This window comes from Amblyomma americanum, chromosome 1, assembly GCF_052857255.1.
Source record: "Amblyomma americanum isolate KBUSLIRL-KWMA chromosome 1, ASM5285725v1, whole genome shotgun sequence".
Taxonomy (NCBI): domain Eukaryota; kingdom Metazoa; phylum Arthropoda; class Arachnida; order Ixodida; family Ixodidae; genus Amblyomma; species Amblyomma americanum.
The window spans coordinates 150,631,526-150,652,345 of NC_135497.1; the positions used below are offsets into that span (position 1 = coordinate 150,631,526).

A 20,820-nucleotide genomic window follows, 5' to 3' on the forward strand; every position below is an offset into this window, starting at 1 on the left:
AGAGTCGTCCGTCTCGAATCCAATAACCCAAGCGGGGACAGGCCGTGGGAACGAAGATGCCTATCGCCGTGCAGGGACCCCGGCTGCAGGTGTCCCGGGCCAACTACGCAGCTGAACCAGACGGGCTGTCACCAGAATCCTTACAGCGTCCTTTAACATCTTAGGCATACCGAAACATTAATGAGAGCCCCTTTCAAAATTCTTTTAACAAATACACCTTTGAACAGTGCAAATGAAAAAAATATAATAACTATAGTTCAATATGTAAATAGGTAAATAGAGCGTAATAAATAAATAACAAACCAAATTCAGAGTCATGCCCCCCCACTCATACACTAAAAAAAAACTTCCGGAGTTCTCGAGTGTTTGTGGCAACATTTTCTTTCCAACCTTGCTGAAAGAACGTCTATGAAGAGTTTCGGTTTCTTATTACTCAAGGGCATGGAAAACTATCTGCTGCTGTGGTTTATGCAGCTGGTCTTAATTTTTCCAGGTTTATTCTAGTTACACAATTTTTACACAGTGCAGTAGGTTACCTAGAAACACTGTAACAACCAGTCATTGCACAGAATATAAATTATCAGCCGCCAGCTCAACTGCTGATTCTGTAGTGCAGCTTGCCCACTGCACCAAACACTTATAGCCGTGAAAATGTACAGATTTGTCGTGCCTTGTTTCAGGTGTTCGAAGCAGTGATGTCATGGGTACTGCACGATCGGGAAGGCCGTGGCTCCCTGCTGCCAGATATACTCGCGCATGTGCGGCTGCCGTTGCTGAGCCCCCAGTTCCTGACTGACCGAGTCGCTGCAGAGCCCTTGGTGCGTGGCTGCCATCGCTGCCGTGACCTCCTAGACGAGGCACGCGACTACCTGCTCATGCCAGAGCGCCGGCCACTGCTTCAGGGATTCCGTACCCGGCCGCGGTGCTGCCCTGATGTGGCAGGCCACATATACGCCGTTGGTGGTCTCACCAAAGCAGGTCAGGCACACTGCTGATGCAGTTCCTTAAGGTACAGCTTTGCAGCAAAAATAAGCACAAGAGAAAGCAGGCATGGATATCTCCAAGGGGAATGAACAAAGCATCTACTTGATAGCCTTAATTTTTAGGCATGAGATGTTTAGAGGTCCCAGGTCATTGGTCTGCGCAAAAACTTAGCTGTCGAAGAAATTCTTCCTTTTGGGGCACTTTGTATCTGCAGCTCAGTGCACAGTTGAGCAGTGTGAAGGAGACCATCTAATTAACACAGCGAATATAAGCAGTAAAAAGTGTAAATGCAGTGGTTGGTAATTGCTTTAGAACGTGCTATGCTCCAATTTTATTAATCTTTATCATGGGATAAAATGTGTATAAATGCAATAGCTTTTAAATCTGTCATGCGTTTCGCTGGCGACTTTCTACCTAACTTTTCCAGGTGATTCCCAGAGTACAGTGGAGGTTTATGATCCCAAGCTTGGACACTGGCAGGTTGCTGAGGCCATGTCCATGACGAGGAGTCGAGTAGGTGTTGCTGTACTAGGAGGGAAACTCTATGCCATTGGTGGCTACAATGGTATAGAGCGCCTGCGGACAGTTGAAGTGTTCAGCCCTGAAAGCCGGATTTGGAGCAGAGTGGCATCAATGAATTGCAAGCGCAGGTGTGGCTCAAAGTATAACATATTACCTGTGTGAACAACAGTGCTACTTGTGTGGAGAGTGGCTATTGCACCCAAAATAGGGGTGCATTGGAATCGTGGTAAAACAAAAGCATGCTAAGTTGAAAAACAAAGCAGTTTTTGCCCATATTTAAAATGCTCAATATATGAAAGTGATCAATACAAGCAGTTTTTCTGCCAGATTGGTAGAATTGGAAGTCTTCCAACTACTGGTTTGTATAGTTCTGGTAGTAATGCTAAGTATATGCAGTTGGGCAGTGAAACAACAAAACTTCAGCACCTGTAAAGTGTGGGCATGTACCCTTGCAGATTTCAGACTGTTACACTAGTCTAAAATCTTTGCCAGGTGTCATGGAACTGCATCTACCTGAAATTAAGTGCCACATAATGCTAAATGTCCCTGATTCACTGAAAATCTAAGGATTCCATTATAAATCATGCAAAATGGGTACCTGATTCACCTAGAGCAGGGGTTCTTCAACTGGTTCCCATGGAAAACTTGGGTTCCTTGAGGTGCTTTTTCGGTTCCAAAGATCCATGCATGCATGCCTCAATCCGTGCCTTCTTTATGCACTTCATTTTGGAACTAATCATACTGAAAACCAGTAGATTCTCATTAATCTGATTAATTGACCTTCAAGAAACCAGATATTTTTTTTTAATTATCATAAGTGGACCTTAATATTATCCAAGACTAAAGGTGATTTTTTTAATGGATATCTTTGCATACAAATAGTAATTTTGGACTGACGGTAGAATCTTGATCATGCAAATTTCACAGGGCCACGAAAAACGCTCGTATCATCCAAAACGAACAAAATTTGTAAGCAGAATTTATGCAGATCTGTTTTTGGCTGACGGGGTTTACTTACGACCACGCGCCACTGCTGACTCTGCGACGTCAGCGCTGTGCTGGTCATGCGCCGCCGCTCACAACTTGTGGTGCACACCGTGCGACTGGCCATCGCAGCGTTGGCGAAGTGCACCAGCACCAATTCATTACTACTGTTTCGCACCACAGGCGACACAGTGGTGGTGGAGCCTCCTCACAAGCAGCAGTGTCCATGTAAGGAGGCTTCACCACGGTGAGCATCTTGTGATGAGCGCGCATTATCAGTGTTATCAGTGCACAGGACCACTTCGACGGAAATGAGGTGGATGCACATTTGTGGTGGAATGGTGGTACACCTTCTATTAAAAAACAAAAACCAAAAAACAGCGACATGCCAATCAGCATCGAAGCTGGCACACTGCTGGGCTTGTCTCGCTGATGCGCGACCGATAGCCGCTATCATTGTGGGTTGGTAGTGAAGCTCAGAAAATGAAACTACACAGTGACAGGGCGACTCGATTCATCGCAGCCCCCTTTTGGACTGTGTCTGAGCTAACCAGTTGGAGGGGCTGAGTTTTTAGCTCATGCAGCACCGTAGCCCTGACATATTTGACCTTAGTCGCCACTTTTTCATTGGAGCAAGACATAGAGTTTGGGTTAGTGAATTCGAGGAAAATCACAGTACAACTAAAATATATAGCCACCGAACTGAAATTCAGTCATTTGGTCATTTTTTGAGCGGCTGATTGTCTACATGCACTTCTTTTGCATTTATGCCAGGCAGGAAGGGGTGGAAGCCAAGATGCACAGGGTTCCTCAACACTTCAAGCAATTGGGGTTAGCCTCTTATTAAGGCAGCCTCTCTAACACATTTGATGTTGACAGGATCACAAAGTGTCGGTTCATATAAACAAAAGTTTATCCAATCCCTAATTTTGAAACCTTTCTGAGCATTATTCACTGACTCACATGCTTTTTTGCCTCTTAGTTGAGCCAGAATAGTAAGTGGTTTATTAAAATAATAATAAAAAGGAAGGAAAATATTTTTGCTAATACTGGCATCTGCCATCGATACTGAAGCATTTGAGCTGGGGCAGCGGAAATAAAGGATAGCAGGCAGAATGCAGAAGTGAAATGAAAGAGGTGAGGGGACAGGAAGAGAGGATAGGGCAGAGAGGTAATGTACACAAAAACTATTTACACAATAAATATGTACAGGGAGCCAGAACAGCTCAGTTTTAAAAAACTAAGCGGGCACGCGTATTTCATTGGTGCTTGCCCTCAGTCGTATTGAATTTTTAAAAACCACGTTTTTTAAAATTCGCGGGCCGATTGGTGTGCTCGTACTGACCGATTTTGAAACTAAAATCGTGAAAAAAGACGTCACTGTACCCATGACGTCGCCAGGCCACCACACGCTCTCATTCGCTGGAGCCACGACAGCCACGACGTCACGGGCACACTTCCCGTAGCTGTGAAAATCGTCTGCTTGTGCCGCTGCGCGACCCTCTCGGGCAAGCACGAGCCAGGGCATTGCCTTCGCGCATATGGTTTCAATTTTCCTCTGCCACCTCCTTCTGTCGGGAGTTCTGGAGCCACTCGCAGTGGCTCGCCGAGTCGCTACTGTCGTCGCTGGCGTTCAGCCGGTACGGCGTGAACGCATAGGGCTCGATGCCCATCGCGGCCGTAAGAGCAAGCAGTCGCGCCTCGAGGTCCGGGTCCATTACTGCTAACTATTTTAAAAAACAGACGACATTTAAAAAACAGAACAGACGACAAGCAAAGAAACCTGACGCGCACCGCAATCACGCCGCCGCCGCTGCTGCTGGGGTGCTAGGAGCGACAACCGGAAGATGCAAAAGGAACGTCAGCGGATGATGTATTCGTGGGCGGGGCCCAGTCCCAGAGCTGTTTTCTTTATTTTTGTCTGGTGCCCTGCGTGTACGAGTTGAGGGGGGAGAGGAGGAGCGTAATTTTTAATCGTCTATATCTTCGGTGTTATTGATGCTAGCTTAAAAATTCTTGCGTTGAGGTGATGAGTGATGAAATGCCTATCTCTCGTCTGCTTTACATAATCTCAATTAATTTATTGCATAGTCCCTTTAATGCTGGTTGGGCCGCATATTTCCACATGTTGGCCAATAGCAACCCCCGTTTCAAAACACTCCGAGGCACTGTGTGCACACTAAAGTCAGATGAAAACCAGCCTTCGGTGCACAAAGACTTACCCAAATCAGTTCTTCATACCATGAAGTCTATTTTTCAGCAACTAGCTTAGCTGGATCTTTCAAAAAATGCCTCCTGGGTGGAACCCAAAATGCCAACAAGTCATTTAAAAATGCTGGCTTAGAGCAAGCACCAAGGAATGCCTTCCTCAGAATGCATATCTCCAAATCGCCATCTCGGACGCAGCGCTCACATTCATTCTTGGCATTATGGCACAAGTTAACATCCTGTGAAATCCCAAGGCATTTGGGATATCACTGAGGTGCTACATTGCGATGTGGTTATGTGAGGTCGACTGTCGTCAAAAGTAATTTAATGGGAGTGATGCAGAGCAGACCACAAAGAGGCCACAGAAGCAAGCTGACAAGGAAAGTGTAAAATAGACACTGGTACTGATCACACGGCTATACTTGCTACTAAGTAGATGTTTTAGTGCAAGTTGTCTCTGCAAAAAAATTTAAATGAAGGTGAGTTTTGTCTCTGACCTTAAATACCTCAAAATTAGAGGTGTGCGAATATTTGAAATTTCGAATATGAATCGAATATAATTGAATATGTTTGATATTCGATTCATGTTCATATTTGCTAAATTGATATTCAAGAATTTTCAAATATTCGAGAATTCCCGAATACTTGCCAACGATCTTATACTGCGCACACTTTCATAAATTTGACCGTGGCAAAACCACAGTATCTGGGCAGATTAGCCGATGATCGAGTTAAAAATTCCAGGAAAACAATACAGAGGTCCTATTCCCTTCCTTCTCCGTCATTTATCACGCGGACCGATCGCATTCCGACACCACTAGGCTTGACCTTGTGAGAAATTCCGCAAGTGGTCTTTTCCAGATATCACACGTGCTGGAACAAGATGGCCAACGGCCTGCTTCGAACAATCACAACGCAAAATCACGCTTTTTTTTTAATCCTTCCATAATACCTTATGTATTTAATGCCCACATCCAAAGAATGCGTCCTGTCGCCTTCATAACTCTCCGAGCGTGACCACCGCCATCCCATTTTGTAAATTATGCTATGTGGGAAAACCTACTTGTGGAATGTCGCAAAAGCCTCCTGAAGGGGCACGTCGTGTTGTCACAATAGGGCAAGCGATCCTGTAAAAATCTCGCCTATTGCACAGTGCATTGTAACCCACGCACCTCTTTAGTGGGCGTAACGGCAGTCGTGACAACGATCAGAAGGCCCCTGTCGCTAGGTCAAAAAAATAGCCTTGCCGCGTAGTTTCGGTTTCTGAGCTTTGCCGCTGCCCCGCGGCAACTGCACCTGTCGGCCCGCGCATTCACTGGTAGTCCAATACCAGCTCCGCGTGGATTTCGGACGCCGACTGGTGCGTCGCAGGTTATTTCTTTTTCCTTTTTAGAAACCGTCTCGCCATTCCGACGCCAGTGTGTGTTCCCCGGCCCCTTGCTTCCATTTGTGTTTTTCTTCCAGCACTCCAAAACACGAGGCTCGTTACGGGCTTACAGGTTTTAGTGCGATGGGGCCGCCTCATAAGGCCTTACTGCATCTTCGCATTGTCGGCAGTTTTTTTTTTTTTTTTTTCAGGGGGGCACGGATAATTTTATAAACCGAGGCCTTCGGATGAACAAGGCATTTCTTCCGGTCCCTTGAACTCCGAATGAATGAGGTCTTACTAGTCATCATGTTATTTTTTGTTGGCAATCTTTTCATTTTATGGATTTTGTTTTGCACGACCTCATTACAGTTTGGATACTGTTATGCTGTCTAATCAAGTGGTACACATTTCTGTGCACATCATGTTTTTTTATACAGTACTGAGGCAGTCTTGTAGTTGCAAGGACCATACATTATTTTGAAAAAAATAAGGGAAACAACTTTTGCTTGTTTGTCATTTTCTGAAATTTTTTTTTGTACAGAACAGATATTCTACACGATATTCGAAGCCATTTTTTCCTCATATTCCTATTCAATTCGTATTCGAAAATTTCAATATTCGCACACCCCTACTCAAAATATAACTTTTTTTGTTACATTTGGTTAATTATTATAAAAACAAGAAAGGATATAAGGCTGAGTTTTTTCAACTTTATCTACACAGAGATATGAAGCTACTGAATTGGAATAGTACACATCTATACAGTACACTATTTTCTAGTGTAGTTTTAATCTATAAAAAGAGGAAGACAATATGGTTTCAGAAAAAAAATTTACTGTGAACATTTGCTAAAAAATCACAATTTTAGTTCAGGTAAATGAAGACAGAGTGGGGACTAAAATTAAATAAACCAGTGTGTTGTAGTTGCTGAAATAACTAATCTCAGTAGTGCGTCGAAATAGACTGGAAGCTTGGGGCCTACCCTGTGCTGTTTCGCATGTTCAAATTAAAGGGCAGAGACACCAGATTTTTCTAATATGTTTTTGCTATACACATGACATCAATAAACGTGGATCACCAGGTAAATTGCAGTTTTTGTATGCCTCACATGATCTCATACCTACCTGTGATGCCATAACTGCTAATCAGCTGCTGAAGCCAGAACGAAACTGCGTGAGAAAAGAAATTCAATTAATGAATAATTCACTGGGTATAGGTGAATTCCACATGATGATTGATGTTTATTAATGTTGCATCCATCATTGCAAAAAAAAAAAAAAACATGCGTAGAAACATTTGGTGTCTCCACCCGTTAAACAGTTCATTGTACTGTGGTATTTCTGTATTCTGCCATGCTCAAAGTGCGGCTGCCAGAGCTGGAATTTCGTTAGCATTCCTGTGCTTAAGTATGAAATGCTTCGGTATCTACCTTGTCATTGTAGACCATATCACAGCTATCTATTTGAGAAGGGTGTTAATTCATGATTTGTTAGATGACGTGACATGTGTCATATGGGTTCTGTAAGGTTCACTCTCTCTGCAAGTTTTATGTCGTCCTAGAAAGTATTTATTGAATACTGAAGAGGGTAGGCTTTCAGCCATTTTGCATGCAGGCTTAACAGCTTTATAAACATAGGCTTTCTTTGTTTAATGTTTCACATAAGGAAACATGTTTTCTAGTCTCCACAGTGCTTGTGAAATGAATTCATTATTACTGCAACAAAATTCTTGCAGTGGGTGCATGGAGGTCACATTGCTAGTGTCAAGCGATAGACAGCCAGCCCTTTGAGTTTTTGCACAATATTTTGCTCTTGTGTAAATGATCATTTTTCTTCTGATGCAGTGCTGTTGGTGCAGCTGTACTACATGACAAGCTTTATGTCTGTGGTGGTTATGATGGTGTATCCTCATTGAACACAGTGGAGTGCTACAACCCTGAAAGAAATGAGTGCGTAATCTTCATTTTTCTTAATTAGATTCCTTCAGTGACCAAGATTGCATGCAGTAGAATTATGTACAGTAAAATCTCCATGGTACTAATCTCGTGGGGTCAGAAAAAATATTAATTTCACCCAAAATTCATATCCTCAAAAACAAAAGAAATCCACATGCTGAAGCACGAGCTGTTCACGGCTAACAGGTTATTTTATTTATGGCCCTGCCCCCTGTCAGTGCTCGTGGAGTGTACTGTGCTACTCGTGATTGTGGCGTCAGCAATGTGCAGGCTGCACATCGCTGCTTGATGCTTGCAGTGCATACTGCATGAGTGGCGAGTGAAGCGCCGAGTCCTTGTGGGTGTAGTCACAACTCCTGTGTTTGCGTCATCCATAGTGGTGCAGGAGCACATTTAGAACATCTGAATTCCTGCAAATTGTAAAGAATGCACTTAGCCTGGGAATGAGAGGAATTCCTATCATACCAAAATTTGCATCATCCGTAATAATGTCTTCAAGAAGGATGTGTCGATTGCATTGATGCATAAATTCAAGTTAAGATTGGCATTACCTTTACACACAAGAGAAGGACTGAGTGAGGAAGCACGCACCACATCACCAGCTTTGTACAAAAATGTGGAATGCTTGCTTGCAGATAAAAGCGTGGCCTTTGTGCAAGGGTGACAAGCGAAACCACATATTTCATATTTCTGTGTGCAGTCATTGATGTGGTGTGGGTTCTTTCACTCTTTGGATGTCCTGTGTGTCAAGGTAGCATCAGTGTAACTCTAATATATGCATGAAACAGAATGCATTGATCTATACTTGCGTGCTGGCGAGCCCACAAAGAATGACAACTGCTAGCAAAAGATATTGCGGTGGGTTTACCTCTCATGTACAAACAAACTGCCCTGCTTGCAACACAGCAGCTACGGCAACTGTTAAGCACTTGCTTTAGGAGTGCCCTAAGTTCACAGACCTGCAGTGGAAGCACCAGGGCCAAGTTGCCAGCTTCAAGAAGTGGATTTGTCCCTTGTCGAAGGCTGACCGCGTCGCACGCGCGAGTCACAAAGGGCGCGACCAGCAGTCGCTTGCGACCAGGCAGCAGCTCAACAACACCATTGTTCACTCCAGCAAGGGTGACCTGCGGGTCACCTTGTTTGATTCTCATGTGAAACAAGAACTCTCGGGAATGTTGCAAAAGGGTTGCAAGCCCCAAGGGTAGCGTTGGCCTGGCGGCCTGGGGCAAAGCTGGAAACATCCGAAGGTCCCGGCAAAGGATGAGTCGACTGGCAACAGAACAACTTGTTTATTCTGGCATCGCAAAAGAGCAGCCGGTCAGGGCGACCACGTTACTCGAAGGAAGGAATCGAAGTCTCTCGTTGGCGTCCGGGGCAGCTCCCTTTATACCCACGGAGTCGAGGGCAAGAAGGAACGGCTTGGGAAGAGGCGTCCGATACGGCGCCGCTTGAACATGTCCAGACGTGACGGGCGCGCCCGCCGGGCCGGCGCCGGTCAGACCTCCTCGCCTCCCAGTTGGGGAGCTCCTCTCCCCGGCTGCCGCGCTTTGACAAGCGTGGGCACCAACATGCACACACACACACACACGCACGCACGACGACACGTGGCACTGAAACCTGCCTGGACGCGCTTGGCGGGAGGCGTTGCGGCAGCGATGAACGGGCCCAAAATGACCGCCACTTTGAACGAAGCCGCGGCGTCCGTTGCATCCGCGCCGGCTATACCGCGCGTCGTAGGCGAGACGTAACAGACCGCCCCGCCGGGAGAAGGAGATCCCGATGGTCAGGGGACTGCATCCGCTGTCCAGAGGGATGTCGCTCGATGATGCTCGTAATCGAAACCGGTCGTCCCTCGACGTTGCTTGAGCGCAGCGCACAGAGAAGGCCTCGTTCTCGGGTTCAGGATCACATAGGACACTGCAAAGTCACTTCGGGAGAGTTGCCATTTTTGTGCTCGTTCCCAGCAAGCGTTAGAACTACGCCGAAACGCAACCGCTCAGTCAGCAAGCACGAGACAACCCTCACTAAGCTCTGCCAGGCTCTTTCCCCTTTTATACTACTGCCTAGTTCCTTACAGTAGTCAAGCAGCACTCAGAACGCGTCCACAAATTGGAAAATTGCACTAGAAAGCACATAATCACTTTGAAACACTAAACAAAAGCAATATGTTAAAAATCCTGCCTCAGGAAGAAAACATCAGTAACCAACAACTTTGAGGCGGATTCCTACGTTAGGGGCTTCGACTTAAGCCATCGGCGTTACCGTTGAGACTCCCCTTTTTGTAACGCACCTCAAAGGAATATTGTTGCAAAGCGAGGCTCCAGCGCAGGAGGCGGCCATTTTTGGGAGAGATGGTCTGCAGCCATTGGAGAGGGCAGTGATCCGTCTCAATGATAAACCTCGAGCCGGCTAGGTAGCATGACAATTTCTGAACGGCCCACACGAGACACGCACACTCTTTCTCGGTGGCGCTGTACGCCTGCTCACGACAGGTCAGCTTACGACTAGCATACAGGACGGGGTGTTCCACTTCTCCATTGTCCCTTTGGCACAGTACAACGCCCATGCCTCGCTCACTAGCATCGCACTGAACAACGAACCCTTTTGTGTAGTCTGGCGATCGTAGCACAGGCTGGCTTGTTAGGGCGCTCTTTAGGGCGCTAAAAGCTCTTTCCTTTGTCTCGCCCCAGACGACTGTTTGGGGCTCTGTTTTTCTTAGAGCATCCGTCAGGGGAGCCGCGATATCGGAGTACCTGGGGATGTACCTCTGATAGTAGCCGGCGACACCTAAGAACGACCGAATATCGGTCTTCGTGCGCGGTTGCGGGAAGTCTCGCACAGCGGCCACCTTTATTTCAGAGGGGCGGCGACGACCCTGTCCAATCACGTGACCGAGGTAGACAACCTCGGCCTGTGCTAATTGGCACTTGGGAGCCTTGACTGTCAAGCCCGCTTCGCGCAGGCGGGTTAGCACTGCCCGCAAGTGTGCCATATGCTCAGACCAGGATGCGGAGAATATCGCTACATCGTCTAAATACGGTAAAGCGAATTCTTCCTGTCCCCGCAACACTTTGTCCATGAGGCTTGAAAAGCAGTATGGCGCGTTCTTCAAACCAAAACTCAAAACTTTAGGACGGAATGTTCCCATTGGTGAAATGAACGCCGCATACCTACTAGCCTCTTCTGTAAGTGGAACCTGCCAATAACCCCTGACAAGATCTAGGGTGGAAATAAACTGAGCGCTACTAACTTTCTCAAGGCGCTCCTCGATGTTAGGGATCGGATAAATTTGATCCTTAGTGATGGAATTAAGCCTGCGGTAGTCGACGCAAGGACGAGGTTCCTTGCCCGGTACCTCAACTAAAATCAAAGGGGAGGTATAATCACTCTCACCCGCCTCAATAACACCGAGCTGTAGCATTTTCTTTACCTCAGCCTCCATAATATCGCGCTGGCGGGGTGACACCCGGTACGCCTTAGATCGTACTGGCTCTGGGGAGGTAAGTTCTATATCATGAGTAAGGACAGAAGTCCTACCAGGCCTCTCAGAGAACTGACCTTGAAACTCTTGTAAGAGTTGGTGTAGTTCGGTTTTCTGCTCAGCCGACAGCGGTGCATTAATGATTAAGTCACTAATGACCTGATCAGTGTCTTCCCTGTTCGTCACTGAGCCTAGTCCCGGAAGCTCGACCGGAAGCTCTTCTAACTTTCCCGTGTCGGGCATTTCCTCTCCAGTACCTGGTGCCTTCAACGCTACAGGCTCAATTTTGTTCAGTTCGGACGTGCTCTGAATATCAGCTTGCTGCGCCTCCGACCCTCTCTCATTGTTCGACAACGTCGGCCCCGCAACTACCGCCTTTGCAGCGAGCTCCCGAACTCTCGATCTGGTTAAGGCCTGAACGCTAGCGTCACCAAACAAAAGCCCCTTCTCGCGCAGGAGGTGATCGGACCTGTTCGAAAATAGGTACGGGTACTGGGGGGGCAGCATAGATGACACTGCGGCCTCCGTCTCAATTGCTCCGAAAGGTCCTTCAATAAGAACTTTTGCTACGGGCAGACACACGCTGTGAGCTTCCACGGCTTGCTTGATCCATGCGCACTCGCCCGTGAACATATCGGGTTCTACGTAAGAGGGGTGAACTACATCCATTGTAGCTGCGGAATCACGAAGCACTCGGCACTCTTTCCCGTTCACGAGGAAGTCTCGCATGTAAGGCTCGAGAAGCTTCATGTTCTCGTCAGTGTTACATAATGACAAACATACGACTTCTCTTTTTGTTTCTGGACACTGCGCCGAAAAGTGACCCGGCTTCTGGCACGTATAACACACGCGCGCTTGCCTCCTCTCGAACCGCTTTCTGCGTTCGGCTTCGGCTGCCGCCGTCTCCTTACGTTCGGTCGGACTGCTTTCACTCGCATCCGCACTACGTGTGTCCCCCCTTGCTCTCATGGGTGTGAACTTCGGCCTCTCAGACTTGGAGCCAAATTCACCCTTTTGACCGTCCTTAGCTCCGCGAGCCCGACGCGTCACAAACTCCTCGGCTAGCTCGGCGGCTTTAGCCACTGTACTAACGTCTGGCCTATCCAAGACCCAGTACCGCACGTTCTCAGGTAACCGACTATAAAACTGTTCCAGCCCGAAACACTGCAGAATTTTCTCGTGGTCACCAAACGCTTTCTCTTCTTTGAGCCACTCCTGCATGTTTGACATAAGCCTGTAGGCAAACTCTGTATATGACTCATTTCTGCCTTTTTCATTTTCCCGAAACTTCCGACGGAACGCCTCCGCTGACAGCCTGTACTTTTTTAGCAGACTTGATTTCACTTGGTCGAAATCCTCTGCCTCCTCTCTCTTCAAGCGAGCGACTACGTTGGCCGCCTCGGCGGGTAACAAAGTGAGCAAGCGCTGTGGCCACGTTTCCCGAGAGAACCCCTGCTTCTCGCACGTTCGCTCAAAGTTAACCAGGAACAAACCAATGTCCTCTCCAAGCTTAAACGGCCGCATCCGGTCAGTCATTTTGAACGATACCCGTTCTCCTGCACCGTGTGCCAGACTTCCATTACGAGCGCGTTCCATCTCTACCTCGAGACGCTTCATTTCCAACGCGTGTTGACGGTCGCGCTCGTCTTTCTCTTTTTGTTCTTTACGTTCGCGCTCGTCTTTCTCTTTTTGCTCCCTCTCCTCAATGGTCTCAAGGCATTCCGACAGCTCGTCATCCTCAGCCTCCAACTCAAGAATAGCCCTTAGCAGTTCTGGTTTTCTGAGTTTGTCTGAGACATTCAGACCCAACTCTCTTGCAAGCTCCAGCAATTTCGGTTTGCGCAACGACTTCAAATCCATGGCTGCTCCGAATGCTGCTTTCTCTACTGCCTACTATTGTCTTGCCGCAAACTAACCCGGCAGCAACGACAACCACAATTACCAGCTCTGTTTCTGACACTAACAAAAGCCTGGCAAAACTCAGAAGAAGAAAGTCCCGCACTCACCAAACCTCGCAGCCAAGAATTCAGCGCAGTCGTTCCGCTGCAGGCAACCAGTCATCACACAGGGCTCGTTGCACTGCTCCCGGATGGTCGTTGTGCTGCTCAGCATACAGTTGACCGCATATCTTCGCTGCTGGCCTCCGTTGTCAGGATCTCACCGCTGGCAGCCAGTTGTTGCAAAAGGGTTGCAAGCCCCAAGGGTAGCGTTGGCCTGGCGGCCTGGGGCAAAGCTGGAAACATCCGAAGGTCCCGGCAAAGGATGAGTCGACTGGCAACAGAACAACTTGTTTATTCTGGCATCGCAAAAGAGCAGCCGGTCAGGGCGACCACGTTACTCGAAGAAAGGAATCGAAGTCTCTCGTTGGCGTCCGGGGCAGCTCCCTTTATACCCACGGAGTCGAGGGCAAGAAGGAACGGCTTGGGAAGAGGCGTCCGATACGGCGACGCTTGAACATGTCCAGACGTGACGGGCGCGCCCGCCGGGCCGGCGCCGGTCAGACCTCCTCGCCTCCCAGTTGGGGAGCTCCTCTCCCCGGCTGCCGCGCTTTGACAAGCGTGGGCACCAACATGCACACACACACACACACACGCACGCACGACGACACGTGGCACTGAAACCTGCCTGGACGCGCTTGGCGGGAGGCGTTGCGGCAGCGATGAACGGGCCCAAAATGACCGCCACTTTGAACGAAGCCGCGGCGTCCGTTGCATCCGCGCCGGCTATACCGCGCGTCGTAGGCGAGACGTAACAGGAATGATGTCGATCATGTGCTTTCTATAGTTTCGTCTGTTTTGGCCACGTCTCCTGCGCTCGTGCTCAGTCCTCTAAAGTGCTAGTACTAGTGGTTTGTTATTGCAAAAGAATACAGAAAGGTAGGAAAAGATTTGTCAGGCGCGACAATTGCTGTACACAATATCTTAAAGGGGCCCCGAAACACATTTTCTGTGCATTGTTTTGCCTGTTAGTTGCATAGAATTAGTTATAGTGATGCTATTAGCATCAGTCGTACCGTGTATACTGCCGTTTTCAATATTTTAATTAGCTCGCAAAAACAAATTCGTGGCACTGACGGTGTCATCATACAGTGACGGTTTTTAGCAGCGGATATGACATCACTTAGTGGGAGCTTGATGATTGGACAAAGTGTAATTAGTGGGAGCTTGATGATTGGACAAAGTGTAAATATACTGCCAATTGTGTTAATAACTAGAGATATGTTTTATCAAATTTTTTGTGTTTTATACTACATTAACAAAGCCAACTTTTTGCCCTAGATAAAACCATTGTAAACCAAGTAAAACAAAAATACACCACCAGAGGCTCTGGCTACTTCTTGCATCAAAGGACTTTGCGCCTCTCTGTAAACATCTTACAACCTAGCACTCAAAACTTATGGCCACTCTCTATGTATCTGCAAGCGGCTTTGCGGAATCGATCCGATCGAGCCATTGCACTCATAAGCGTTCGTTTCGGTCCCAAGGAAGGATGCGTTCGTTTCACATTTAGCAGGCAGTGCGCATCGTCAGCTTGTGGAGGATCACCGGGCGGCGGCGCCAGATGGCGCCACTTTCCCGTCAACAGCGCGCTTCTTGCTCGCCGTGACCAACCAGCGATGGTAGGTGGTAAGCAGTAGCGGTACACGCTATGGTAAATGTGTCTGATATCCTGTGCAGGCTGTCACACCGTCGCAGTATCTCGCACTCGAGTTCGGATCCATAAGTAAGGGAACGTCACTGATCAGTGCTCCCTTCTGCGCCGTCGACGTGACGATGAAGCATCGCTGGGTCAGCTGGGAGTTCACATGGTTGTTGTAACCATGCAAACGGCGCTGCCAGCCTTGGCATGAACGAGTTACAGAGAACAGGAAACCATGGAGTGCAAACTTCCACCATGTGCTCAGATGGGCTGTTTTGATTGATCGCACTAAGTGTCGTCACTGGGAGAGTGAAATGGGAATGGGAAGCTGCGCGAAAATCGAGTTGAGGGCAGCATTTTGTTTGCTTATATTTTGAAATTTCTTCATTGAATAACTCCCATTCCTATGCATCGATTCCCGTAATTCTTTTTGAGTCAGCATCTGTGTGATATAAACAATTCATCTGAAGTGTAACCGCATCTGTTCAAGTGGTGTTTCGCAGCCTCTTTAAGCACCCGAGCTGTAGCAGGCAGAAATAGCAAGGAGACGAATTGAAGGGAGCGATAGCGTAAAAGGACAGGGGAGAGCTTTGTACACTGTTACAATATTTACAAAAATATATAAAAAAAGGAACAAGTTTGCCACTCCGGTGTGAGTGTTGAGGCCCTGTCCGGATACAACCGTACGTGAGCAAGCGACCACTGCACATATTTATATAACATAGAAACACTCTAAAGTGCTCTGGTCCCTCGCTATTTGCAGAGTACTGTAACGACCGGAGTGAAGAGGAGGATGTCGTGGCAGTTTTGATGTGCAGTGTAGCTGTATAGATGTCTTGATGTAGGGGCGTGCTTCTCGGAGCGAGCCTGGGTGCCACCGCCAGTGTCAGAAAAATGTGCAAGTATATTTGTTCACGTTCATAACAAGCCCTGGGATAGAGGAATGTCAAAAATTAATGATTTTTGAGAATCATTCACCAATACCGAGTTGCTGGCAGTAGAATTGATAACAGTGATACAAGCAATTTTCTTCCCATAGCCATTTTGCTGCTGCTCCCCAGTGCATCTTGCCTGGCGTCTGCTAGATCCACTGCGGGAGGCATCACAGAAATCAAACATATCTTTATTTTATTAGCAGACGAGGTTCACAGTAAAGCGGTGACAAGAGTAGCACTTTTATTACAGAACTGGCCAGTTCCAAAGCTCCCTCAGCTGTGGGATCGATGCGAAACTGGCTAGGCTTAGCGATGACCAAGGCAGTTCGTTGCCTGGCACACTTGCAGGCGGCATCGTTGCCGAAAACTCGGCTCACTCGCTGGTTGGTTCAGTGGTTTGTGACTTGCAATCGCAAGGCTGGAAAATCAAGCAGTGTGCGTCTGGACTGCGACTCTGTACTTTTCAGCCAATGCAACCCTTTGTGACTGTCTCTTTTCGACAGAAACGGTCGCAGAACCTCTGCGAGAACCTCTGCAACTCGCAAGTGTGAATGGGCTTTAAGGGCACTGTGCATGTTCACCACAGCATTGTGCATCCTGCGCACAGTGTGAAGTGTAGAGGCACTCCTGGGTGGCTGGCTTTGTGCTCTTTTACACTTTTATCCCCCAACCTGAACGTTAAGGCCAACAAGCCAAGCTTTTTAATACTCATTGTGTGTTCACAAGTTAAAAACAAGTAAATGCAATTGTGAGGTTCTTTTGTGCATTATCTGAAAGTTTAAAAACTAACCATCTCTTCAAATGGTTTGCCCTGGGTGAACTTGATCTGGTGGTGCAGCAAGTGGTTCTCCTATCTTCCACTTGGGTAGTTCTGCTTTCTCGTACTTGTGGCGAAGACACTACAAGCTTCAAGGAGAAGCAGTTATAAACTATGCACATGAATTGAAGAGGTGTGGCACTGCTAGATGACACCAGAGAGTTGTGACAGAAGCTCACTATAAGTTACGACATAAATACTGCCATGAATCTTTGTAGTGTTTGTTTGCTCCTTCTTCAAAGCTGCCGCCATGCCACTTTATCATTGTTTGTGGATGCAAGACTCAACCAGCTTTATCTAGATTGATCGCATCCAGGCAGAGCATATTCTACCATGTTCCCGAATGTTCTAGCAACTTTGCACGCTTTATCTTGAAAGTTCGCTACCAGCTTTAAATTGAGCACGGCTGAGAGCGGCTGGCATTCTATTAGACGACCGCCCAGCATGCTTGTTGCTTTCGCCGCCGTCGAGTCATTCAGTCCATTCTGGGTGCAGGTCAGCCCCGTAAACAGTTTTCTTTTAGAACTTTTGGCTGCCTTCCTCCCTGCTTCGACTGCCGTCACCACTACGTGACAATACAATCTGTTGTGTTGATATTAGCTGCAGATTTGTTTACATGGTTAGCCTTCGCACAGTCTGCTAAAAAGTGCACCATGTATTTGTGGAATCGCTGCAGGCATGAGAGTCAAGGCTGTGGAAAGTAGTTTTCAGCAAGGTAATTTAGTTCTTTTTAGGCCATTTGCTAAGTTTTTACTGTTAAAGGGACGCTGAAATGATTTTGATGGCCATATTCTAAAGCAGCCAATTTGCAGAGGCAATCCTTTTGAGCATTTGAGGGAAATTACCCTCAGATGAAACTAGAGACTGCATTTGTTTTGATTGTTCTTTACATGTCATTTTTCTTTGTCATTTTCCATACTGTGCCTAGTGCATTTAAAATACAACTTTAAACCATTACAATCCTCTCATTATTTGCTTGAGTAGTTGGAGCCTTGTCAAGCTGCTACTGTGCAGCTTTTTCTCCTGCCCCCCTTTTCCGCCATGTATCGTTTTTTTGGGGGGTGGGGGTGTTGAAAACAAAATATATATTGATTGATATTGATTGAAATTGAAAAGCTCTGTTTAGACCCTATAAGTTACAAATTATTTTTAAAACTTGTAGTTAGCAACTGATTAGGTCGTCACCTCGTCATGCGTTCTTAGCTGCCCTTGCCCATTGACGTAGAGTGGGGAATCTTGGGGTGTCTTCTCATTGGGCACACTCAAGTGATGTGATTGGTATTGGGAATGGCAGAGTGTAGTCCTGACCTGCTTTCTTAATCTTTTTGCAGGTGGCATGTATAAGCTGAGGGGGAAAGGAGGAGCATCATTTTTAATCGCTGACATCTTCGGCGTTACAGAAGCTAGCTTAAACATTTTTGTGATGCTGTGATAAGTGATGGAAAATCAATCGCTGGTACGCTTTTCCTAACCTTAGTAAATATTACTTCATGGTCCTTTTACCGCTGCCAGTGTTGATGGCATCTGATAACTTTGAAGCTATTCAGTGTGCATTTTTCATCGCGAAAGCATACAGCTGACTTACGTCATATAGCGAGTACCATATTTACTCGCATAATGATCTTATCCCCCACTTTTATTGTTAAAGATTCATTCTAAGTGTTAGCTTTTCTTGGCGCATTGTTCAGTGTCATGCCATCTGCAGCGCAGACCTTGGCAGCACGCCAAGATGCTGCACGCCGATAACATCACAGCGTGTTTATCTTTTGACGAGAGCTCCTGTGGGGATGGCGCACTCTGACGAAAGTTCCTGTGGGGGTGGCGCACTCGGCGAACTTGGTAGAGTGCCAGGATGCTCTGCACCCTTGACAGGAGTGCCAGCAGCAATGGCTTGCTCAGTGGACTGCTGTGCTCCTTGTTGTGCCAGAGTATGCATAGAAAGCCGGCGAGCACTCAAATATGGAAAGGAACGCAGCAGTTTAAAGAGGGGTGAGACTGCAAATGGTTTTCAAAAGTTGGCTCTACAGCAGTTGCAATAAAAGCAATGGCTATAAAATGTGCTAGGAATCTTGAAGATAGACACAGCTTGCATTAGTGCTCAAAACTAGATTGAAATTTTGTCTATAGTCTGACACAGCTTAAGTCTGCAGTGAAGCGCTGCCCACATTCAGGACCGCCACACAGAATTCCACCACAATAAGAAGGTAGTCCTTTGTTAAAACTTCTCTTATTACATAAACTAGAAGCTAACCACCAAACGAAATTATAAGCTCAAGAATTTTGTTGCCTCTGGCTTGTTTAACACTGTCAAACATTAAAAAGCCAATTCCGTTTACTGTTCTGATTGGCCAGTAGAATAATACAGGTTGCCACGGACGATGGCTCATTGTTACCAACCACTGTTGTTGTTTTTTTAAGTTGTATCTTGCTATAGTATTTTTATTTTGTTCAGTTTAGTTTTTCTACTTATGTATATTTTTCTTAAAATCTACTATCTATAGAGTGCTGAAACCAATGCTTTACACAATTGATACCAAAATTAAGCGCTTCAAAGAAAATATAATTTATTATGTTTGTTTTTCTTTTTCAATGCAATAACATTGCCATTCATGAATGGTTTTCTTTTAGTTAGAAAAATACAAATGAACTTAGGCTATTGATTCTGGTAGTACCAGTTATGTAAATGGCATTGATTAACTTCTGTGAAAATTTTCTCGAGAAAAAGTGAGTTCCTAAGAAAAGGGTACACAAACCTCTGAAAATGTTTTGAGAAAAATTCCCAATAAAGTCTCTGAAAACCATTTTATTCATCAAAACTTCTCTTGACTATAGTGCACTAGAACCTGGAAGTGCGTTGTCCGCGGCCGGAGAGTGGGTCATTGCAGAGATGAAAACTCAGGGCAACACGAGAGGCCACGGCCTGTAAGAGGAGTGCTATGAGTAAGGAGCAGACTGCTTGGCGAGCCGCCCCCATCGCTGCAGTTTGTGTGCAATTTGTCATCACGGCGCAATATTTAGTCTGGTTATGAAGACGCTAATTTTAAAATTTTGCTGCTTAAGCTTCACGTAATATATATCAGACTGTGGCGGTTTGTGCCTAATAATCGTAGTTCTCTGAGTGTGGCTAGTGGTCGCAAAAGAAAGAGTACGCAGGAAGACAGCTACGACCAGCATAGTAATATCAAGTGCAGTTAAGCTGCTGTGAAATAGCATGTAATTTTCTGAGTGCATTGTGGGAGATTGATTTCTCACACATTTATATGTAACGCCGCTATTATGATTGCCTGTAGTTAGGTTATTCAACACGTTGTTTTGCACTGGCTTTTTGCAGGCAGGGTAGCCTGCTCATAAATGAGCCTGCGTAATTCGTACACTTTGCATGATAACAGAGCTGCAGTGATGTGGTTGATGTTCGTTGACCACGTAGGATCATCAGACAGGTGCAATCCAAGATATTTGTATGTTTTAGTAGCATGTAAACGAGAACCGCAGAGAAAGTAGCTATGTGGAATTAAGTTTAACGTCTATGGAAATGAATGACCTTACACTTAGCAATATTTAAAGACATTTGCCATTTTTCACACCATTTTCTACTGCTAGTAAGTCATGTTGTAAGCTAATAATGTCTTCGTGGTTAGTTATTTTGGCATAAATTACACAGTCGTCTACAGAAAGCCGGATGTTATTGTTTATGCATTGAGGAAGATCATTATTGAAGATGAGAAAGAGAAGGGGGCCAAGCACCGATCCTTGGGGGACGCCGGAAAGAACAGGGGCAGGGTTAGATGCTGCGTTATTAATTACTACAGACTGATTTCTCTCACTAAGGAAGTTTTCAATCCATGCAAGGACAAATGGGTCAAAATTTAAAAGTGATAATTTGCACATTAGTCAGCCATGAGGAGCTCTATCAAAAGCTTTTTCAAA

The 20,820-nt window shown here is 46.3% G+C and overlaps 1 protein-coding gene across 2 annotated transcripts in view; it reads left to right on the forward strand.

Annotated features, from left to right (window-relative positions):
• KLHL18 (Kelch like family member 18) overlaps positions 1-20,820 on the forward strand; it is a 30,758-nt gene that overhangs the window by 5,277 nt on the left and 4,661 nt on the right. For both annotated transcript variants that reach the window (XM_077647328.1, XM_077647329.1), the window contains exons 6-8: positions 681-978; positions 1,412-1,634; positions 7,911-8,015. In XM_077647328.1, the coding sequence (XP_077503454.1) occupies positions 681-978; positions 1,412-1,634; positions 7,911-8,015 (626 nt within the window). The remainder of the gene's footprint in view (positions 1-680; positions 979-1,411; positions 1,635-7,910; positions 8,016-20,820) is intronic.